At 42.1% G+C, this 24,132-nt stretch overlaps 2 protein-coding genes across 6 annotated transcripts in view; one reads left to right on the forward strand and one right to left on the reverse strand.

Annotated features, from left to right (window-relative positions):
• Nucleotides 1-302: 302 nt before the first annotated feature.
• Nucleotides 303-3,381, reverse strand: rfc3 (replication factor C (activator 1) 3). Of its 2 annotated transcripts, XM_034606001.1 has the most exons (10): nucleotides 3,175-3,381; nucleotides 2,256-2,393; nucleotides 2,067-2,134; nucleotides 1,877-1,974; nucleotides 1,596-1,777; nucleotides 1,374-1,510; nucleotides 1,166-1,264; nucleotides 1,004-1,073; nucleotides 714-916; nucleotides 303-622 (listed from the first exon to the last, which is right to left on the reverse strand). In XM_034606001.1, exons 1-9 carry the CDS (start codon nucleotides 3,259-3,261, stop codon nucleotides 725-727), a joined length of 1,071 nt encoding a protein of 356 aa, XP_034461892.1. In that variant the 5' UTR covers nucleotides 3,262-3,381; the 3' UTR covers nucleotides 303-622; nucleotides 714-724. The 2 variants fall into 2 exon arrangements, with proteins under 2 accessions (XP_034461892.1, XP_034461891.1); XM_034606000.1 differs by having other exon boundaries at nucleotides 303-916.
• Nucleotides 3,382-5,801: 2,420 nt separating this feature from the next.
• The window catches only part of LOC117774006 (stAR-related lipid transfer protein 13-like), a 49,390-nt gene continuing 31,059 nt past the window's right edge, over nucleotides 5,802-24,132 (forward strand). The window contains exons 1-7 of one of the 4 annotated variants that reach the window (XM_034605994.1): nucleotides 6,471-6,775; nucleotides 7,916-7,920; nucleotides 8,028-8,181; nucleotides 8,266-8,858; nucleotides 12,936-13,070; nucleotides 16,834-17,013; nucleotides 20,725-20,755. In XM_034605994.1, the coding sequence (XP_034461885.1) occupies nucleotides 8,070-8,181; nucleotides 8,266-8,858; nucleotides 12,936-13,070; nucleotides 16,834-17,013; nucleotides 20,725-20,755 (1,051 nt within the window). In that variant the 5' untranslated portion in view covers nucleotides 6,471-6,775; nucleotides 7,916-7,920; nucleotides 8,028-8,069. Of the gene's footprint in view, nucleotides 6,776-7,915; nucleotides 8,859-12,935; nucleotides 13,071-16,833; nucleotides 17,014-20,724; nucleotides 20,756-24,132 lie in introns of all 4 variants that reach the window. The other 3 variants (XM_034605993.1, XM_034605996.1, XM_034605992.1) reach the window with 3 other exon arrangements.

The following is a 24,132-nucleotide window of genomic DNA, read 5'->3' on the forward strand; positions in this document are numbered from 1 at the left end:
TTATTCAGACTAGTTTGTGCAGTTCTATGACAAGTATTTGTTTATCTGTTGTTTCTGCTCAACTGACGATGATAAACAAAGCTTGAACCAAAAGAAAATAAACACTGACGACAGTTTTGGGTGAATTAGATCTTGTTTGAACTTAAAACACTCCTGGTTAAACTCATCAAATCCCCGTCACTCCCCCCCATGTTTCCTGACTGTCTCACATCCTGAAACCTATCGGGGGCCGTGTCATGTTCTGTAATACTCAACAGGAGTTGATGGTCAATGAGGGTGAAGTAAAGAAATACAGTTGATGGTTCGTGTTTACTGCATAGAGCAACATCAGACTTTTTACATGTTTGAAACAAATCATTTCATTGTAAATCTTCTAGTGTCGACTGTTGAGAAGATATTTCTTGTCCTTGCAGTATGTTTTTAATGCAGATTATTTCCTGCTTACAGTCACTATCAAAGCTTCTCTCTTTGTCTATGTATGTTACGTATGATCCGTTTTTCACACCACTAGAGTGAAGGATTACAAACTGTCCAGTGCTACTTTTTTGGGCATAAAGCTACAAACTGTGAGACGATCAAGGTGTTGGTCGCCACAGTGCCTAACAGAACAAACATGTTAATCTGTCCACTGATATTCGTCTTGTGTAAGCAAAGAGGAAAGAAAGGAACTGTTAGTGCTGTTGATCTCCAACTTCAAGAAAAGTAACAGTAATAAAGTCCAGAGTCAGAACATCATGGCGTCCAGACCGTCTTCCATGAACTTCTTGTAGATGGCCATGAACTTGGCTGTGAAGGCCTCGAGGTGGTAGATGGCTTTGTTTCCCAGCTGCAGCCTGTGTTCGTAGAAAGCCGCCATGTGGGCGACCTCTGTCTTCAGCTGACCATCGCAGTTACTCAGCAGCTCCGTCACCAGTCCCTGTCACAGGATGGGCCAAGGGAAATGAATACTTATCATCCTAAACATTACTCCGAACTGTCTGAGCACTTTGATGGTAAATGGTACCTTCATGATGATCTCAGGAGGGATGCAGTGAGTCAGCAGCTCGTACAGTCGGGCTCGAACCTCCAACAACCTGGAACAAAGACAGAGTCGGTCTGATTAAGTTCCTCTCCTCTCCAACAGAACCAACCAACCCTCTGCTCTCTTACACTTCGCCTCTCTTACCTCTGAGGGCTCTGCTGGCTGACTATGGCGTTGGCTGTTTCTCTGAGGTACACCTCCCAGTCCGTCACTGGGACATCCTGGTCCACTGAGAACGGATACCTGCAGGAGATAAACACAGCCTGAATGAGAACAAACCTTTTGTTTCTAAGTTATACTACTCCGGGGATAATGCTTCGGAAGAATGACGAGAAGTTTTGAGACAACTTACTGCTGCACTCTGCAGGCCTCGCACATCAGGAGAGCTTTGCGGAGGTTGCGACCAGACTTCTCACTGATTTGCTTGGCGAGCTCAGGCGGGAGGATCAAACCCTCCTTTTTACAGACCGATGTCAAAACACCACAGACCTAAAAAAAACGGGAACAAGACGAAGAGTTGAAGACGAGACAAATGTTGGGCTTTTTAAATACGCGACTTCCATCTCCATGTTACCTCTTCCGCGCTGGGCAGAGGAACCCTGATTGCCAGACAACGGCTCCGAATTGGCCCAATGACTCTGGAGGTGGAGGTGGAGCAGAGGATGAGGCGGCAGGTGGACATGTACTTTTCCATAGTGCGACGCAAAGCGTGCTGGGCATCCTTCGTGAGTCTGTCCACTTCCGTTAGCAACACCACTGAGAAGGGAAAAGTGTGATGATTACTACAAGAATGACCAGAGGGGGGGCATCAGGGAAAGCTGAGCCTCTGACACCAATGGGTTGTGTCTTTTCTACCTTTAAACTCTCTCTGGGTGCTCGACTGGATCTGTTGGGACTGAGCCACAGTTTTAATCAGCTCCTGAATCACCACACGGTCCTGGTTTCCTGCGTCACTGTACAACACAGGACAGACACACAGTTATTGTTGGACGCAGTGAAGTAAAGATAATGTAAAGGAGTAAAGGGGATAAGCAGGAAATGGAACCTGGGGTTGACTTCCAAGTGATAGTTGCTGGCTATTGTGTTGATCTCAATTTTCTTCTTTGAAGGAGCCTGAAAATTAAAAAACCCACAAACAGTGAATCAGCTTGATGTTAATCTGAGGACTAAACCGTGACTGGAAGTAGAGACACTACATGTGACTTGATGTCAGGATGGGTGTTGAGACTCTCACCACGATGGTCTGGTGCTCGATGCGAAGCTTCTCCACACCGGCTCCGTACAGCTCCCGCAGCAGACACATGATGCGGGTCTTCTTCCCCGCCCCCGAGGGGCCGTACACCAACAAGTGTGGGAAGTCGCCACATTGAACCTGAAGCAAACGTTCACAAAGACATGGATCAACTTAGATCTATGTCTGTGTAGGAGTGTAGGAGAGCGAGACTTTGTCACTTGTAACATTTACTTTACTAAAGTTCATAGAATTTAAAGTAAGTGCAATAACATCGGAAAAGAAAGCCTCATTTTAATCTCTAAAAACAAAACAATTAAAATAAATTTGAGAAATCATGCAACTTGCAGAAAACTGTATTTACTGTAAGAAATTAACACTATCATTGTTATTTTTGTCCATAACTTAAATCTATCATAACATTTTATGCCTGCAGTAAACAGTATATCCAAGGTGAGCTAGAGATGCTATAAAGAGGATTATTTACTGAGTGGATTGAGAGAAAAACACGTGCTACTCCTCTAAATGTGTCCAAGGTAACACAATGAGTTTGTTATGACATGTATTTCCTTGCTATTGACGCACTTAATGCAGTAAAATGACGCTTTGGTGACATTAAACTTTAATATTTTCCTCACACATGAACCAAAATCCCCTCCTAGTTACAGCCAGTGGCTTTTATTCTGACGAGCAACAACATTATATATAACAATAAAGCTGAAACGACCCGTGTAGCATGATGTGACTCAAGCTAACATAAACACTGCTACCTCAAACAAGCTAGCTTAAATTAAAACGCAGATTAACACGTAAATGACCGATTATAACGAAGTTCCTGAGCACAGCTAGTCTCTTCCAGCCTGAACGTGTTGGTGTGGATCTGCTGAACATGAAGCTATAACAAGGTGGTTTCTCCTCTCACCAGGTTTCTGAGCTGAGCCGCTTGCTCCTTGTGAAAGTCCAGTTTCCCGAGAGCCGTCGGTCGGTATTTGTCCACCCACAGACTCATGGTGTTGAGTTTAGAGACTTGTTATAGTTATAGTTCGTGTTGACAGTTAAAAGTCACTGCGGCTGCTGCTGATCTCCCGCGAAATATTCACACATACCCGCGCCACTACTTCCGGACGAGCTACGGAAAGTCGAAGTGGACCAAAAGGGCGGAGGGCGAGAGTTATAAACAACTTAAAACCTCATAAATTAAATTTAGAATTACAATAAAACAATGAAAAGTAAATTCCCACAATGGAAACGCTGGAATACTGATAATGTTCAGCATTGTTGCTTAAAATCATTCCAACTTTTATCACTCACACAACACAGCAACACCATCACAATGGAGGTGATGGACGGATGTTGAAAATTAATCTAGCAGAGTTATATTATTGTAAAGTTCACCATACTAACAGCAATGAAACAGGCCTAATGGAGAGAATTTAAGTGTCTGTTGTTTTCCTGGCTGCAAATCTGTTAACCCGCACTCCAGTCCAGTAGGTGGCGGTAATGCACCTGTAAACTGCTCTGTCAACCGCCATTAAACCAAGAAGAAGAAGCTCTGCAGGTGTGCTGGTGAGGAAACACCTGAGATGGACCTGGACCCTCAGCAAGTACTTTTACTGTTAATACTTTAAGTATATTTAAAAGCCAATACTTTTACCTACGTAGAAAAGTTACTTGAGTAAAAACTTACATAAAATGATTAAATACCATCTCCACCACTGGTGATACCAAGGATCAACTTATCGTGTGTGTGTGTGTGTGTGTGTGTGTGTGTGTGTGTGTGTGTGTGTGTGTGTGTGTGTGTGTGTGTGTGTGTGTGTGTGTGTGTGTGTGTGTGTGTGTTCTACTCATAACATGTTGTGGGGACCTAAATCTTTCTATTTACACAGTCACATTATGGCGACAGAAAGCAAGTCCCCGTAATGTGTGAAGACATGTTTTAAAGGTTCAGTGTGTAGGATTTAGTGACATCTAGTGGTGACGTTGCACGTTGCAGCTGAACACCCCTCACCTCACCCTCCACTTCCAAACCAAAAGGAGAACCTGTGGCAGCCTTCAGTTGTCATAAAAACTCAAAAGGTTTAGTTTGTCCAGTTTGGGCTACTGTAAAAAACATGGTGGCCTCCGTAGAGAGAACCCGCTACTGATCTAAATATTTAGTATTTAAATATAAAGGGATAATTCTAGGGTAAAAAAATCAAACATTTCAATTTTGTTTTTTTGGTTAAGGCTAGGTGAAGGTTATGTTAAGGTTATGTTAAGGCTAGGTGAAGGTTATGTTAAGGTTAGGTTAAGGTTAGGTTAAGGCTAGGTGAAGTCTAGGTGAAGGTTATGTTAAGGTTAGGTTAAGGTTAGGTTAAGGCTAGGTTAAGGTTAGGTTAAGGCTAGGTCAAGGTTAGATTAAGGCTAGGTTAAGGCTAGGTGAAGGTTATGTTAGGCAAAGGTTATGTCCTCTAAAGTCATGGAGACACGGGTGTGTGCGTGCGTGTATGTGTGTGCAGCCCAAGACAAACACTGTGTAGGTGGTAGAAAGCTCAGGGTCTGTTGACAGTTTAAATGAGGCCCAGTAGCCGGTTATTGTTGCTGTATCCTTTATGGTTTTGGAGAGATAACGTCTTTTCTTTACTGCTGCAGATTTTCTATGTGTTTATGAAGACTACAACCAAACAGTCTGATGGCACCAAGGAATGTGAGACAGCTAATCCCATACAACAGAAACAAAAGCTCACAATGTGCCCAGTCTGCATGTCATAGTGTAGGGAGAAGGTTTGAGCTGTGAATGGTAGATTAGGTCCTAATTTAACAAAATAAAATAAATGGATAGAATAAATAAACTGTAAAAAAAACGTTATATCACAATGACGGAGTTGTAAAGTAACATTATCTCTCTTCTGGTTACTTGTGGTCATTATTAGGTTTCACGTATGTATAGTTTCTCTCGGAGGAACTAATTTGTTTTAAGCATTTTCGATATTATCTTCCACTTTCCTTTCTCTAATTGTTTTTGCTTTATGTAAACTGCATAAATCTGTCAAACTTTACCTTCTCTTCTCTTCTCCTTTCTTTACCCTGCTCTCCTTCACCCAGGTAACTACCTCTCCGCAGGAATGTGACATATGGAGGAGCGTGTCTCTTCAAGCTGGCGCTGCTTGTATCGAAATGTTTGAGTTAAAATTGATATGCATCCATCATCGTGGCAACACGGGACAGTGTAACAGCCCAGGAGGCCGGCGGGGGGGGGGGGGGGGGGGGGGGGTATCAAGTTCCTGCAGGTAGGATGACTTATGAAGTGATTACTATTCAACTTGTGCTGATGCTTTATCGTTAAGAGAGAATATCACTACAAGATGATTTCATTTGAAAAGATATAATGTTGAGTTTTTCCAATTTTCATTTATTTTATTTTATTAGACCGCTGCGCATTTACTGTACTGGTGCTGAGCTTCTGTGTATTTAGATGAATCATATCCCACTTCTTTATACCTCAGCAAATACCTCTGACACTTTACAGACAGGTTGACATCACAATGACAAAAAGGTTTAATTGTTTGTGGGTGAAGAGATGTGACAGCGAGCAGTTCCGATTAGAAGCAGTGTCCTCTTAACTCCTCAACATGGACCAGATCTTCTGTCCCTGTGACCTTGAGGGTCAAACAAGCCTCAACAGGCAGAATCATCCTCAGTGTTAACGTACAAGTAGAAGGTCTTTAGTCCTGACTGAGGACGTTCCCCCCTAAAATCATGATAATTCACCGTTTGCAGGCAAACCTGAGGAATTCCGCAGTGTGTCGACAGATCTGTAAGAACCATAAGTCCTTTTTCTCGGCGATAGGACTCACAGACGCTGCATTTTCAAAAAGGTATGAAGGGAAAGAGATTCAGAGCGAGGGCCAGTTTGACATGTTTGAGGCATTACCTCATGTGTTGTCAAGGAATGTGCTTCTGAGGTGAAAAATCCTTCGCCTGCAGCCACATTATACAGCAACGGGTGAGAGGGGGGGAACGGGGAAGGTGAACGGCGCAGCGCAGACCCAAAGCCTTTTGAATCAAAGTCAATTGGATAAGATCAGACAAATGTACGTGCAGCTATTTAATCAGTTTGATCAATTACACAACTCCTCTGTTACTTGCATTCACATGAGAATCAAAGGTTTTACTCCTCACTCATACACACACACACACACGGACACACACACACACACACACACACACACACACACACACACACACACACACACACACACACACACACACACATACTTTTGCAGCACAAACACCTGCCTGTGGAGCCCCCAGTCTCCTCGCTGAGGTAATGTAGGAGGGAGAAGAATTCCTCAGCCCTTTTCTTTCTCTCTCCTCCCCCTCACAGCGTTTCATATATTCTCAGACGTAAAGTCACTCTCTTTCTGTATCGTCTGTGTCGTGCAGCGTACGAGCGACGAGCTGCCGTGGCTGGATACCTGTGTTACCTCCCGGTTCTTTTGGATGTGTTTGTGGATGACACAACTCCTGTACTAGAACATCTGGTACGTTGAAATATGAATTCTCTGATACTTCAAAGCTTCATATAGTACCTTTAGGGTTAGTAATATATTTTTACCCTCGAAAGACGTCAAAGTTACAGACACCCCTTTGTTTTAATTGTTGGGTATTTACCACATCAGGCCGTATTACGTCACTTCAGAGTAATGTTTTTTTCCACAGACTGGCTGACACATGGCTTTGGAACAAATGTCTCTTTGTTTGCATGTGTGTACGAAGAAACTCTTGAAGGAAAGTTTTAAAGTGAAGGAATTTCCAGGGTTTGAAGCTGATTTTCAGACCCTCCACTGTGAGTGTGAGGGAACACGTCAGGCGAGGGAAGGGTGTGTTGTCCACAGCCAAAAATATCTTCCAGGAAAAAACAATGGGTTTGAGCAAAATGCTTTTTCTTTTTTTTCTTTTTTGTGGAAAAAGAAAAGGTCTGACAGCTTCTCGCTGTGGGGATGTTATGAACTCAAACGTTGGCCTGCGTGGACCAATCACATCTGTGGTTCTTTAATATCCAGTATCCAGTTATAACAAATCAAATTTTGATAGAAATAATAGGCGATACCATATTTTACACAGTTTTATTTTGCATTGCAAATACATTTATCTTTACAATTTACACTTAAGCCCTGAAATATTGCAGCATTTCACAAGATGTTTTGATAAAATATGAAAAAAAGGTGGTATGAGGTGATAAGTATTCAGACAGGATTTATTCATTTTGATTAGTTGTCGTTGAAGCACACGGATATTTTAATATTTTAAACATATTCAAAATAAAAACCTGACCAAACCCAGGTATGATTACTATAATGCGTTATTTTATTTTAAACCTAACAGTATGTGATTCCAGTATAGTTTCAAACTCTGGTACAGTAATAGAGTAGAGGACCACGTCTCACTGCCTCAAGGTCTTTATGTTCCAGGACAAAAATTATGAATTAATCATGAAATGCAAACTTTTCCTTCTCCTTAAGAGTCACACCTGAATCCATATGCACAGTATACATTTAACCCACAGAAACCTCTTACGCTGGATTATTACGTGCATTTATTCTTTAGTGTGCATGTGTGAACTTGAATCAATTTGCCCAGATTTACATTCAGGCTCTTTCGCTCTCTCCTTCTGTCTCCAGCTCAGGTATTACAGGAATTTTCTGGGAGAATTCAAATGTGGGCCAAAGTGTAAAAAAAACGTCCAGTCACAGCTTCATCTCAGCTGCTTCATCACATCTGCTGATTCATCAGGATCATGAGGCGACAGTGTGCTCACCAGAAAACAACTCCCAGATGAGGACTGGTAAACTGGTAATGCTTGAAGGACCAGTAGCAGCTGTTCAGCAGCAGCCCAACAGGGATATTTACCCCCAGGCTGTGGGTGTCTCTCTGGATGGCCTGCAAGGTCACGTTCCCTTCCCGACTCAGAGCTCCAGCAGCCACAGGAGAACCATGTCTGAACCTGTCCCTTTGCTAAACTCTGCTCCAGATCCTGTGACCAGTCAGGACCAAAGACGGAGGGAGATGAAGATGGATAACAGCTCCACTTGTGATACAACTAATCCTGACTCAAAGCAGAACGGACACAGCTCAGAAGTGGCTAATGGAAAAGACATGGAGGTGTCGGACCTGGAGCACAGAGCTGCTGCTCATAATAATTCTCATTGTGCAGCCACATCACCCGAGCAACAAGAAGGAAGTGTGTCTCCATCAGAAGACTGTTCATCAGACGGGCTCCGAATAGTGAAGCACCAGCCGAGCGTCATCGTGTTCTGCGACTATGATTGTGACCACGGGGGGACTTTGTCCAACGGGAGCTCTGACGGCGGCGAGTCCTCCTCGCCCAGCACCGAGGAGGGAGAGGGTGACAATGACGAGGATGACGACTTCTCTGAGACGTTACAATATAAGGAATTCCTGGCCAGTCGTCGCCGTAGAAACTTGAGCAGGAACAGGAAGTGCTTGAGGAAGAGAGAGGATGCCCAGCCTAACGGCTCCGCATCTGGCCGGCCGAAGCCAGCCAGCCAGGACAGTGCCAAGTCCACAGGTGGCGGAGAGGAAGAGGAGAACAATGGGAAACAGGTGAGAAATACAAGACTCTTGGCAGGTTGAGGAATGTTTTAACATCGCTTTTCACACAAAAATGTCACAGATTTGACCATTTAGCTTTTTTATTTCCCATAAATCATTTTTGTCATTGATTTCCAGTCTGTTGGCTGTTTTTTTTTGTATTTTTGCATGTTGGTTTTTTAGTGTTCTGTCCCTGCTTGTATTTTATTTTTATTTTTGTGGGACATCCCTGGTTAAGTAAAGGATAAATGAATAAAAGACAGGAATAGTGTGAAAACAAGATCAGAGATGTCTTATTCTAGAAAGAAAGAAATGCAGCAGCTTCATGTTGTCACACGACAGACAGGCCTTCATACATTTGTCTCGTTAAAGCAGCAAACGCAGCTTTAACTAATAACAGCTCAAGTTTCTCTCAATGAGCCGTGACTGTGTGACACTGAACCCTCATTACTTTTTATTATTTGTGTTTTTACTGCTGCCACATACCAAAGATTTCTCAACTAAAAAAAAGCCAATTTTGTGAAGCCTACTTACACCACTAGAGGGCAGCAATGTCTAATTGTTGCAGGTACTTCAGCATGAGTATTTTTTTTAACTGAGGGTCCAGTGATTCTTCCAATGATTTAAATGAATGTATACGTTCTTCATTACAACTAGGAACATTTATTACATCATGTTATATGTACTGTTTTATATATGATGCCATAGCATGTGTTCTGACTCAGTCCTGTATTTACCTCGTGCAGGATTGCAGAGACACACACTAACAGGATATTGTTTCTTTTTCGAGGTTCGGTCAAAGATGCAAAGATTCAGAAACATGTGGTCGTAATGTCCCCGATTCGGCCTTAGCATCACTTTTTCACTATTATCCACTTCCTACTTTGTCCCCATGTTTCCTGTATTTCTGTGCTTTTGCTGATCAATAAAGGTGAAACTAATGATACAGTAAAGCGGATAACTATTCTAGGGCTGGACAATCCTACACATCATTGTCTATTTCTTATAGTAGCAGATTAAAAGAAAAAAGAAGTGTTTCTATAAGCAGCCGCCCCTCAATCTGTATCCGCACCACAATATTACGGTTGCGCCCTAGATCCCATCCCTCCAGCTTGTTTGATGGAATACAGTTTAGAAGATTTTGTTTAATCCTGCAAACACATAAACAAACAAACATAGGTGGAAACATAATCTGCTTGGTGGAGGTTATAATCTAAAAACAGTTTTGATCTTGTTTCCTGTTCTACATACTCTGCAGCTAATCTAGGTCATAAAGGTATTTCTTACTACCGCTTGAATTCTCTGGTATATGAGTTTTTGAAGTGAGGGAGAAAACAGTGTGTTTATGTGTGGGACCTGAATAAAAAGGAATATTTTGGCTGCTAAACCCTCAATCATACATTCCACTCATTTTTTCTCCTGGCCCACGTTGGCATCTCCACCTCCCGGCATTTACTCTACCAGTGGGCATCCTCTAGTGTGAGCCGGCCCCGGACCATGTTCTCACACCTGTCAGAGCGGCCGTCAGTCGCTGGCACGTTCCCATGCTGCTCCGCTGGCACACCGCTCGCCCCTCTTGGCCTGAAATGAAAGGATTTGTTCTCCCCGCGCTGCTTCTCCGAACGTCGTTCTCAGAGTTTGACCAAGTGGCTTTTTAAAGTCACTTATTGACAGGCTCGGGCCAATGCTCATTTGAATACCTGTTAAGTCTGAGAGGCCCCATTGTGCCTCCGCATACTTGGAATATCTTGGCTCGGGCAGTTTCGTCACACTCCTCATTGCGGGTAACAACTCTGCCAGATGAAATAATTTGAGGAATGTAGAGTAAGGAACAAGTTTTTAATTGGCCTTTAAAGAGGAATGAGGATAATAATCTTGACTGTAATACTCACTACAGTCATGACCCAGTTGTGAATAGTTTTTCGGACACATCCCTGTAAAACCAAGTCCGCTTTTCTCATCAACTTTAGAACATATTTTGAATTTTTTTTTTTATTGAGTGCATAATACTATATATTATTTTTATAGATGAACAAAGGATTGACTTGTGCTTCTTGAATCACCACCCTCTTGTTCGCAGTTCACAAAAAGTGCAACTGCCCATCCTTCATGAATTACTCATTTCTACTGGTATATTTAGCCTGATAGCTGGAAATGTCCCACACGCTTCTCTGGATTTTGGAAAATCATCTAAACGAGTTCTCAAGTGAAGCGACTGCTGCAGACGTGCGTATCTTTTATATCTGTGACAGAACGGAGCGCTGAAGATTTCCCTTCTCAATTAGATGATTGAGATCCAGTTGACTGTTGTGGTCGTAGCTGTGGAGTCTGATAACATAACTATAATTCCTCTGAAATGACAGGAAAGAATATAGAATGAGAGCTAGTTTATATCCGACCTCAGGTTTGGACTTTGTTTGTATTGTCAGCAGGATTACACAAAAACTACATAACAGATTATCATGAAACCCGGTGGAAGGATGGGATGGGATTTTTTTCTTTTCTCTAATATTGTCAGATTTTCAACATTTTCACTAATAAGAATAGTTCATGTATCTTGATGAAAAAAGTCAGGCACATGAACTGATGTCTATGAGTTTGTGAAATTTGGTGCAATTTGATTGAATTTACATGGACTGTTGGGCCTTGCTGGAGGAATGTGCTCCACTGAATGACATAATATTTTGGTCCATAGATAGAATGCGAAATAAAAATACATTGCAAATTAATTCCACAGGATTCAGCCGAGGAAAACTGACTCTGAGATAATTTCACACATGTTTTTACGTGTTTCCTCTCCTCTACAGAACATATCGTTATGTTTTGTTTACTCCAGAGTGGCAGCACACACTGTGGTTCCCCTTCTTTAGCTATTCATAGTGATGTGTATCAAGCTAATAGGCGTCTCAGCCTGTCCAGGACAGTTCAGACCACTAATAAAATGGTCGTGTGGCAGAGATCCAGTGATGCATTAAGAGCTCGGTCGTCAGTAAATACTTTGGACAGAATCCCATTAACATTTCATGAACTTTGAGAGCACTGTGAAGAGTGAGTGTGTGCAAATGTGTGTCAGGATATGCAATGATGTGGGTTCACATTAGCACAGTTCACATGCCACCCTGTGTGTGTGTGTGTGTGTGTGTGTGTGTGTGTGTGTGTGTGTGTGTGTGTGTGTGTGTGTGTGTGTGTACGTGTGTGTGTTCATGTTTGCAGTCACTCGTGCCACCAAAAAGCCTCCACTCCCCGTGTTCCCCCCCTCGCCCCGGCTCTGTCCCTCATAGTGAGGGTAAAAATAGCAGCCTGGTGCACATAGGCAGCCTTCTGTGTTCCAGAGTGAAGGAATCTGGAGATGTGGGGGCTGCAACACACAGGAAATGGCTTTACTGCCAAAGCTGTTACTGCAGACATTTTTTAAACTGGTCAGCAAGATGGGTTTGGGAATAGGAGTGGACAGAAGGGTGTGTTTGTGTGCATGAGTGTGTGTGGGTGGGTGGGTGAGGACATACTTGTGAGTGTGTGTGTGTGTGTGTGTGTGAGTGAGGGGGCTGTTTTGGGACTTGTAGCTCCTCAAAGAGGCCCTATTTGTGCTATCAGCCTCTGGGACTCGGGGATTGGCAGCGGAACCCAGAAACAAAGCGGTTTGTTCATTTCCTGGAAGCCCGGCGAACAAGTGTCTCAGTCAGAGCCGACGACCAATGGGTGGAAAGGAAAAGAGAGGGAATTAGGTATGTGCATAACTGTGATACGGATAAATACAACACATTTACATGACGTGCGTTGGGCGCATTGCTGTTTTTAGCTGCAGCAAAAGCAGCTTATTCCTTGCCAGCACCTATCTTTACACATTTTTCTCCTCTGTCGTCTTCGCCCTGCAATAATCTCATTAAGAAGGCGTCACCTCCTCCATGATGTGGGGTTCACTGTGTACTGAAAAAGCACGAATGGGTGGAGTAGGTGGATGAGGAGTGTGTGTGTGTTGGGGGGGGGGGGGCAGCATAAATGAAAGGCCCCAGTGGAACGTTAACCCCAGAGTTTGCCCATGAGCCACATTTACCTGCGTTTATGTCTTTTCAACCTGCGTGTTTCTAGGCTGCTGCTTGTGACTCCATGGAGCTGTTGATGAACAAGTTGGTTCGGCTCAATGAGGAGAACCAGGAAATCCAAAGGGCTGATTCGTCCCGACCAGATGAGACCAAAGCTGAGCAGGAGCAGCAGAGCGCCGTGGTGAGTAAAGCTCAGATGACCAGATGTAAAAAAAACAAAACAAATCGACAGGAGCTAAAAGGGTGAAAGGAAATTAACAGACTGATCCTAAAGTTGACATGGGGAGTTTTTTACAATCTGAATCTGTAGTTCTGGATGAAGAATTGTAGAAACTGTAGAAAGATTGATGCAAAATGTTATTTTATGCAGATATACTTTCTTCAAGTTAGTTCTGTTTAATTTGCTGAATAAGACATCATAAAATGGACATTTGTTTGAATAACGAATGAAAAGAAAATATAATTTTAAAAACTGCATCTGCTTTTCAGTTCAGATCCCAAACATTCAACTCAATTATGCACATTTTAATATGATTTAGAACTTTTTTATAAAGTTATCATAAAGTTGAATGGTGTATAGTAGAGCACACACCTCCGTCAAGGCCCAACAGTCCCTTAATGAGACCACATTTAGATTCTATAGATTTTTATTTGGATCTGCACCAAATTGCACACTAATACACATCAGTTCCCTAAATGTGCCTGTTTTAACCCCGCAATTAAGTATTTTTTTTTGAGAAATCAGTTAAAACGTTGCAAAACTAAATCTAAAAATGTTAAAGAAAAGGAAACTAAATCCTGGATCTGCCCCCAAACTTGAATGGTTTCATTCCTGACTCATATCACATCCTTCCACCAAGTTTTGTCCTAATTGCGTCTGGTAGATTTTGTCCAATCCTGTTCACAAACAAACAAACACACGAAAACATGACCTCCTTGGCGGAAGTAGTACTCACCTCTTTAAGACATACAATCTTGAGTTTAGAAAGTTCATAATGGTCGTCTGACGGTTGGCTCTCACTGGGTTTTAACGGAGGACACCTTAAAGGCACAGAAACATTTGTATTGAATTTGAATTAAAATAATAAATGGACGACATGACTTAGATCCATTTTCACAAGACTTTATAAGAATCTAATTGAAGTTAGGCAGTGCTGTTACCTTCAGATGTCTTCAGTAACACTTTACTTCACACTATTCGTGGCCACACACACCGAAGCACATTTAACCATGAAGTCATACAGGGTACCACACACATGGTGGACAGAGAGCCTACTCAGGGGAATGGGTTGCCAGGTTGGCAGTCTCTCCTATGGGGTGGATTCATTAAGAATAATAGTTTGGACAGTTTCCAGGCCTGTTGTTTTTCTGCCATTAACTCCCCCTCATGAATCAGGTACTTTCTGATTTGTCTGGCATCCATCTGGATACTGCACCAATCCCCCCTCAGAGACCACAGATAACGAGCGCTCAGCCTATTCCCGCACATTGTTGCTTTAAAGGTGTATTTAACATGATTCTCTGGAGGAGGAACAGTCTGTAGATGTGTGTCTATGCTGCGCTCCCCTGTTCTCCTCTCACAGGGCATTCCAGCTGCCTCATTACGCTTACCCAGTGTAAATCTGGTAACCTCAAACAGCTCTTAAACCAACAGCACAGAAGTTTAGGAATTCTTATAAAAAAGCTGCATTTAATCAGGCTAATCTCAATCAAACCGTCTGGCACGTTGGAGAAAAACGTCCATAAAACAGACATGTTTAGCTCAGTGTGTCCCATTATGTGTCCAGTATTTTTATATGACGCTAAAGTAAATTTTATTTGCAGCGAGGACAGACGACGTGCAGCGACCCTTCAGGGTAAAATACACAATGCAGCACAATAAGATGATCAATAAAGGAGAGAAATCAATAAAAATGTTCAGAGGAGAAGAGGAGCAGCGAGACCGTTTATCCCAAATATGTCAAATATTTATTGGGTAATTAAGATTAAATGACCTCAGCCCAAAACAGTAATGTGTGGATGTGGGTGCAGAGTGATAAAGAATTAAGATTTGGTTGAATTTAAAAAAAGAAATGAACTTCAAATGAACTATCATAACTTCTCTTAGCAGTCTCTTCTTCCACTGTGCCGTCCAATAACTGAACTTTCTGTCACAAGCTAAACATAGAAAAAACCCTGAAATATTCATGTTCCCTCTAAAAAATATGATCTGATTATCTCTTCATTCTTTCCTCAGCCACTCTACTCCGAACAGATACTATCATTTAACCACAGGCTCAATTATGCCAATTATATTCATAAAACCAGCCAATAACTCTATTTTTGAGACTTGGGGATTTTAGGGATATTTTTAGCTGGATGGACGTCTGTCAGCATCGACTGACACGTCTTCACAACCGCCGCGGTTCCCAGACAGTAAATCCTTACACTCATCTGGGGTTTCCCCTGGTACAGGATATTCACAATTGTGGTATTAAGTGAAATATTTGACTATATAATGGAGGGATCACCATGAAAGTGTCACGCATATTCTTAGCTCCCTTGGTATGACTTAAAAGCTTTAGTGATCACTTAATGTTTGTCTAGTACCAGAGAATTTCATATATAGAGAGAACTTCCACATCCAGAATGAATTGGGGCCGATGGAGCTTTAGACCCAAAATGTAACATTGATTTTGCACCTTTTTCAATCGTAGCAAAATACGTTTCTGAAAATATCTGTGACATCGCAAACCACAAGACACTTGGTGCCACTTTGCCATTCTGATTTGACCCGAGCCTGTTTTCTGTTAGAAACCAGTTAGAAGCTACTACATTGCCCACATTTACATCTGGCTCTCAAACCTGACGAGCTTCCTGCTCCTCCTTGAGTCTTTCCACTTCATTCACGTACTCTGGGCGCCATTTAGGAAGGTGTCTTGATACGATCGATTGTATAGCCTCATCTCTGTGCTTGGAGATATATGCTGAGCTGATGTTACCATTGATTTGGCTCAAAGCACCACACATGTATAAGTACAGACGATGGGACTATAGCTGCAGACTCCTCATCTCTATTGTTTCCATTAGAAAAAGGAGAATTCCCACATTTCGCAAAAAACCACTGTAATTTATAATAATGAATGTGAAAGTACAGTTTAGTTGAGACATTGACCAACTTTCGGTTTGAACTGTAGCTTCTTTGTGCAGCGGACACAGTCCTTGATGTTGTTATCTAACTGTGACCACACTGTTGGGAAAATAGCGACAGCATCGCGCCCTCTCTGTGATGGAAATGTTCTACGAGGTCAGAAAGGGAATTTTCTACACAAGCAAGCATTGTGTGTTGCGATGAAGGGGAATTGTGTTTCTCTTTGCATTTGTGGACATTAATGCCATTTCTCCTTCACTTTCAGTCTCACACGCACACGCACACACTCACACTCTCCCATTTGCACACACATCCATGTCATAAGCTCAGTGTAGGACGGGAGGGGAACAGACAGGAGGGAAAAGCGGGAAGCCCTCAAGTGCTACAGTCCCTCACGGACTTTCCAGTGTTTCAGTGAGTGAAGATGAAGATGAGGATGAGGATGGTCCCAGATAAGGTTAGGGGGGACACATCATCAACAGCGTCTTTATATCTTGAAACACTCCGCAGTTACACCAGCTGCAGTGAGACACGACAGTATGTGTTGAATTTGGGCATAAAATCATTCATTTTGAGACACAACTGCAAATAACACAAGCAAACAAGTGAACGGAAGAGAAGACTGGACAGAGAGTGAGACAGTTTCTTACAATGAGTGAAAATAAATCATCCATACTCTTTATATCTCCCAGCGTAGTAGGATCATGCCTCCAGAAAAGCTCTCGATTGGAGCTGTCTCCAAGATCAATAATGGTTTTATGTTGCACCTTCTCTGTGTCGTCCTTTTGACTGTACGTCTTCTCTGTCCTCCCAGGGGGCCCCTGCTCTGGCCAGGACGGCGAGCCAAGCCCAGAGTCAGGATCAGGGAAGCTGCAGGTCTCCAGACAAATGTGAGCCACTGACGAGACGGCGCTCACGACCTTTGACTCGCAGCAGGCCCCTGACCCGCTCGTCCCTCTCGTCCCCCACGCACCTCGACGCTCGACGGGCCAGGGTGAGCCAGACAGTGTTTCTGTGTGTGTTTTGTTTTGGGTCCAGCTGATAATGTTCATGCCAGAGACTCTTTATGGCAACGACTGGTTTCCAGCTCAGAATCGGTTGTGTATCAGTTTGTGACTTGATTTCTTTGTTTAATCACAGATGCTACGAGGCTTCTGTCCACTGTGGCCTCTCCAACAGATAATCACATCAAGTTTAACACTCACAAATAGAAATAATGTCTGTGATTTCAAATCAAATCAAATCAAATATACTTTATCGTCCCCATGGGGAAACTTTTATTGTGCCAAAGTGCTACAGCAGCAGCGGAACAGAACATTGTGCAACAAACAACAAACAAGGACATGTTGTGTAAGACCCAGAATAATAACACAGAATAAAAGTGCAGCTGCCCTAAAAAACACTTAAAAACATAAAACACTAAAAGGATATAACGCGTATCTCAGTTTGATCATCTTACAGATTTCATTAAAACAAGTAGACGTCCCTGCTGCTAACTCTGACCTCACTACGTCTTTATAAACTGTGTTCACGCTGGCTCGGAGCCAAACAACAACACTTTCTAACAGGAGATTCATATCAACCACGTGGTTGATATGAATCTTGACATAAGTTGATTATTTAACTGTGCGAAGTTCAGATTTTTCTACCAAGCTGCATTTGAAACAGTCTGAAGGCTCAGACCTGTTTTGTGCTGTGTAATCGTGACCATGACTCGACTGTGTTGAAACAAACTGCTTTAGAATCAGCAGGGTGTTGTCTTTTTCCCCCCTATATGTCTGTGTATGTACAGAATAACTAAAAAACGCACAGATGGATTTTCACCAAACTTGGTAGGAATATTACTTTGGAGGGTATATTCAGATGATTAACTTTTGGAGCTGATCAGTCAAGGCCAAAACAAACAGGGTGTTAAGACAATGCTCAAGCTATCTCTCAAATAATAGAGACAATCGAATGCATATATTGATCATGAAATGATTCTCCATCACATGATGTTTTATTATAAGTGACATTGTGATGAAGTAAAAAAGAAGTCAGAAAATCAGATAAAATATAGTGTAGCAGTGCATTAACTCATGCAACTAATAACTTGTAAGACATGATCTTGATTAACCATTCAATCGTCATCATATGATATAAATGAAACATTGATGACATCGTTATGAAATGGAATTATTAGAATTTTTAAAAGTTAGCATAGCCTAAGTAGAAAGGGAGGGATGGCTTTTTATTTGTAAATTTGTATTGTTTCCCTTTTTCTATCTTTGTGCTGCCTCAGCATAGTTTATGCATTTACACCCAAAGCTCTTTACAGGAAAGTAAACGTTTTCTTCATTTTCTCTTTTGACTGTTTCCTATAAATAAACCTCCCTTAACTCCGTCATCCTCCTCCCTCTCTCTCTGTGTGCTTCCCCATTCGGTCTGCATGTTTCCTGCTGTTGTGTAAATGAGGTGAAAGAAAAAGGATGAGGCAGCTCTTCTCCCTCCAGCTGGATGCAAGGTCACGTCTCTCTGTGTCAGCAGCGCGGAACATGACGAACACCACCATCAATAAACCACTGCGCGGTTCAAAAGTCCAACAACCCTCTTTAATCAAGAATGAAGAGACTCTGGAACTGATCTTAGAATGAGACTTGGAATCAATTAATCCAGAATCAAGGTCGTCGCATGGTCGTCATCAGCACGGAATTTGCTCACTTGCCTTTGATTTGCATCTGTTGGCCTGTAAACACCTTTAAGAATTCTTGTTCATGTCAGTGAACTTTGAAAGTAATCTCGAAAACACTAGTTTGACCAAACATGATATTGAAAGCTCTGAAACCAGCTCTTCTGTAGCAGTGCAGTTCAAGGCTCATTGTCCTGCCTCCACAAGAGATGGTGTGTGTGTGTGTGTGTGCGTGTGCGTGTGCGTGTGTGTGCATGGTGTGTGTAGTGAGAGCAGGAGGGGCCATGGGATCAGACTGATGTTAAGGAGTGGGTTTACTTTCGCCTCACCGTGACTGATAAAGTACAGCTGTCCAAACTGACATAGACACACACACACACTAAGATATGTGGTTGATTCTCAGCTCCGAATTTAGATAAGTTGCAGTTATTCATAATTAAAAATATATATATATTTGTGTCATATTTCCATCCTGTGCACAGAAAGTCTCGTTGTTCAGTTTTCTTACTCTGGTGATTAGGAAGATGTAGTGTTTTTATAATAATCCACCCGGCATTGAGGTTGTGTTTGTCCAGCATCAGGCTTTCAGTGGGATGTGCAGACGAGACGTGCAGAACGGGCAGTTCTGAAATCAATACAGTAACAGGAACTGACAGACTGGGGAGTTTTTCTACTGACTCAAAACAGGAGTCAAAGAAAAATCTCCCTTTCTCTTCTTTTCCCAGGTCCGAAGTTTGTGCAGCCTCCGTATTAAACTGGACTGATGTTTTTTCACACTCAGAACCAGTCAGCACTGCTCAAGTAGTTGGATACTTTTAAATACAGCTCATTTACACCGGAGGTTTCTTCCCATAGTGAGTTTATTATGAGGTGGTTTCAGGAAAGAGAATATTTGAGGGTAAGTTATTTTTCATTCCTTGCTATTTAGAAAAATAACTATGGCGGTTTCAGACTTGTAAAACAAAATTAACATCGCTGCTCTCATTGGATTTTCAACGATAACTTAAATATTATTAATTTACAGGGAATACTTCGACCTTTCAAGTTGTGGAAAACCCATGAGAATGTTGCAAGTTTCCCAAAACTGCAGGTGGATCATTTGTTAAATCCCAGCGTCTTCGAAGGGATGTGGGGTTTTTCCTGTGACAGCGGCGGCATTCAGGAGACTGTAGCTGTGTCGGGATCATGTTTCATACACTGGTTAGGAAATTAATCTGGGTCATTAAGTTACTTGATCTTTGTCATTTCCTGTGGATTCTGGGACTTTTTAAGTGTCGGTGTATGTTTGTAATGTGCTCTTCACGATTTGGGTCTAAGCTTTAATTTCCTGTGTTAATATTCTAGCAACTGGAGTTTTAAGTCGTGTGTTTTTGCTACTGGATTTTACTGTTACTGTTTTTAAACCTTAGTTTCATCTTAACTCTTTTCTTTTACTCTACCCTTGTTATTTTTTTTACATCATGTACTTTCATCTATTATTTATGATCTATTTTAATTAACTTTTCTGTCATGTCCTCTTTTCTCCTTCTCTCTCCAAACCAGGCCTCACACACACACACACACACACACACACACACACACACACACACACACACACACACACACACACACACACACACACACACACACACACACACACACACACATCCTCTCCAATACCCTCTAATTTAATTTCATCATATATTATGGTTCAAGTTGCTCCGTCATCAAAGGAAACAAGATATTCTTCACTTATATTACTTCCTGTTGATTACAATAATTCCGGTTAATATTCAAATAAATAAGAATTAGTTTTCATAAGATCGTATGGCATAAACTCTCAGGGAATCTGTTTCTGTTGGCAGATTTAGAATTTGGGTCATTTTCCCAGCGCTGCTGTGCATCAGGGAAACTGATTCATTGTCTTTGGATAATATTGAGTTTACATTCTCCGAAGCTGGAGTCTTCATGTCCATGAGCAGTGTTAGTATTTGTTTAGTTGTTTTTCTTGTGGTTCTCCTATACTTCTTTCTTACCCTGTGTTTATTTTCATTTCAGGCCGCTTCAAGGATCACCAGCGGATCAGCAGGTACGATAACCCTGAAGAGAAAGTGTGCACTTGTGTGTGTGTGTGTGTGTGTGTGTGTGTGTGTGTGTGTGTGTGTGTGTGTGTGTGTGTGTGTGTGTGTGTATTTGGGGGGTTGTGTTCATTCGGTATCGTTTGTGTTGGATTGTTTGCATTCCCACTTCGGGATAAAACTGGACTTCTGGGAATGTCTCCCACAGGATTCCTAGTCTGTACATCAAACCTCCACCACCCAGAAGTAGTTTTCTGCAATAACACACACACACACACACACACACACACACACACACACACACACACACACACACACACACTCAGGGCCTTGCTTGTACACATACACAACATGTGCATACTCAGGTGTATAAACACAGATATTTAAGAGAGCCTATACAAAAAGACACACAAACGTTGAGATTGAGTTTATTTGTCATGTGATAACACACACAGCTCATTGTCTCCTCCACCAGAACAAAAACAGCTTTTCTAATTCATAATATCTGTTCTATTAACATTCACGTTATTTTTGTCTTTGGTCTCAAATTTTTCGTCTTTTCTCTCTTTTGCCTCTCGGACTCGAGTTTCCAGAGTCGGTGATACGAGAGTCGAGAGCAGATGATTAATGAGTCCAACTCTGACCCCGGTCCATATCTCTTATCCTCATAGTGTGTCCCTTTTGATTGACGTGCACAGGCGTCATGGCGACTGTAGTTAAGTGCAACCCGGGGAGATGTCTTGGTGACAGGGTTGCGCTCCCTGCACAGCGGGATTGTTTATTTTGGTATGTTTTGTCTTTATGTGTGTGTGTGTGAGGCTGCGCATCCGTGTGTTTGCGTGTGTGTGTGTGTGTTGTTACAGTTGAGGTGTCTCCGGTGTTGCCACCATCACCAGGGGGTCACATTACTGTCCGTGGAGGAGAGGTGCAGCGGAGGTAATGAGGCCCCAGAGGCTGCTGGGAGGTTAGAGGTGATGCCGTCAGTGGCATACGATGAGAGAGAGAGAGAGAGAGAGAGAGAGAGAGAGAGAGAGAGAGAGAGAGAGAGAGAGAGAGAGAGAGAGAGAGAGAGAGTGTAAGAAACACTTCATCCAAACACGACAGCGCTGAGGGAGGAGTGTAGATTAGTTTCATTGTTTGGGCGTTCGTGCCTCAGGTTTGTTTTCTCACTTGAGCGTGTTTATTTTCTTCTCTGATACGAGGAAACACTTTGGCTGTTTGACAGAAATCCCGTCTAATCAGACCATGTTTTTTCGGCCTGTGTGGTCTGTGTCTCCGCTGCAAAGCGACAAGATATGATGTGCACATATCTGAACTCGCATAGTTGACATTCACCCTGCTCCCTGCCAGATAAACAGGGAATTCCTCCCACAACAACTGGAGTTCATACCTGTTTTCTGCTCGGGGGTGTCTCATTCTTATCTGACTGAATGTTTCTAATCAAACACGCCACATGTTTTTTTTTTTATTGAATGCATCTGTGTGTGTGTGGGTGAAAGGGAAAACATACCAAGACAGTGTTTGGTTTGAAATACATCTGCCCTCAAGCTGCTGAGGAAAATCCCTTCAAAGATGAAATTAAAAAAAAATGTTTCGGTCACATGACCGTAATTTAGTTTGGATGCTTAAGCGCTTTACTTGATCTCAAATTTATTTGCATTTCAACCATCTCTTAATCTTTGAAGTCACTTCCTTGTATTGCACATAAAAAAAAAAAGGACTGACATAAAAAAACATAATTAGGTCTGTATTATTCCTCATATAAAGTCCTAGTATTGTCCAGCAGTGACAAAGGACAAATGTTTCCTCTTACCACACCAGCAAAGATACAACAGACCAGATTAACTGCAAGATTCATGTGTCTCTCATTGTGACTATGAGTTTATTTATAGTTTATTTTCTGTGTGAATAAAACTCCATTCATGTTTATTCCACATATACACATTTTCTTTGTAGCTGAAATTTAGCTGCATTTCATTATTGACCTTTTGAATCCAGCATATAAATACAGTACAGTTTGATTCCAGCTGTTTATTCCATAATCCACGTGTCTTCAGACAAGCCTCCTCCAGACAAGGAGGAGCACACCACACACTACTACTGCTGGTAAACATGACCACTCAAGGATATTTTAGATGTGTGCTGCTATTTCAGAGCGGCTGCTAAGCTACATATGACCTTGGCCTGAACCAAACACACACGACAGACATTCCCGACATTTCCACGGAACTCCCGGATTATAAAATAACATATAATCCATCAGAATTTACATGTTATTGGAAAGGGCTTGGGAGGCTGCGGGTAATCTTGACCTATGGCCCGCCAATCCTTTTAGCGTGTCCCTTGCATGCCGGTAATATGTTTTTAATATGTCTGACTGGAGGGATTCAGCTGATCTGTGGCTGCACCCAACTTCTGACACACATTTCTATAGAAGCAGCGTCCTGCCGACATTTAACACAAATATTTCCGCTCGTTTCAGCTGTTATGTCCTTGACGTTTTCTTTTGATTTGTGCAAAAATTGTCCAATGCTACAGTGTGTGTGTTTGCGTGCGTGTGCTTGTGTGTGTATGTATGTGTGCGTGTGAGAGATTTTTTTATTTACTACTGCCACTGCGTGTTATGATTAAGATACCTCAGACAGAAAAGCAGTCGGCTCAGCAATTAACAGGCAATAAATCTGTATAACTTAATGACGGTGACTCATTAGTGTTACCGTGTGTGTGTGTGTGTGTGTGTGTGTGTGTGTGTGTGTGTGTGTGTGTGTGTGTGTGTGTGTGTGTGTGTGTGTGTGTGTGTGTGTGTGTGTGTGTGTGTGTGTGTGTGTGTGTGTGTGTGTGGTAAATATTGCAGAAGTGTGCATCGGTGCTTTAACAAGTCTGGAAGTGGATTTGGCCTCAGTCCCAGTCTCTCCCTCTCTTTCTTCCTTCACCTCTCCCTGTTCCTTTTTCCTCTCTCTCCTCTGTTGTCTCCTCTGTCTGTTCCAACTGTAACTCGACCTTGCACAGTTTTTTTTCTGTGTCTATTTTCTGTGTCTGTTTTCCACCTTGATTTGTTTTACGGCGACTGTTTGCTGCATTCCAGTCTGCAAGATACTTATTTTTCTTTACGTAAAAAAAGAATACAAATGAAAACAACCACAATTAAACACACATTTACTGTTGAAACTGTTAAAATGTGTTCTGCGTTAGACTCGATTCTTTCAAGCTATTTGCTGAAGAAACATGAGCACAGACTTTTGTAAAGATTTTAAAGGACTGTTTTTTCTGTATGCATTATAAAAGTCTGGTGCCCATATGTCAGATGCCCTTAAATTTGATGATTCCTGCTGTCATCATTCCTCTTGTTCATGAAAATTTGCCTCCTGAATATAATTGTTGTCACATT

Source organism: Hippoglossus hippoglossus, chromosome 14 (genome assembly GCF_009819705.1).
Source record: "Hippoglossus hippoglossus isolate fHipHip1 chromosome 14, fHipHip1.pri, whole genome shotgun sequence".
NCBI classification, from domain to species: Eukaryota; Metazoa; Chordata; class Actinopteri; order Pleuronectiformes; family Pleuronectidae; genus Hippoglossus; species Hippoglossus hippoglossus.

What these genes read in the sequence shown, in the direction of transcription:
- rfc3 (XM_034606001.1), bottom strand. Translation starts at nt 3,261, where the DNA reads ATGAGTCTGTGGGTGGACAAATACCGACCGACGGCTCTCGGGAAACTG. An exon ending in CGGCTCAGCTCAGAAACCTG is followed by an intron (nt 2,394 to 3,174) that starts GTGAGAGGAGAA and finishes CGTTTGCTTCAG; the next exon opens with GTTCAATGTGGCGACTTCCC. An exon ending in CACTTGGAAGTCAACCCCAG is followed by an intron (nt 1,975 to 2,066) that starts GTTCCATTTCCT and finishes TGTGTTGTACAG; the next exon opens with TGACGCAGGAAACCAGGACC.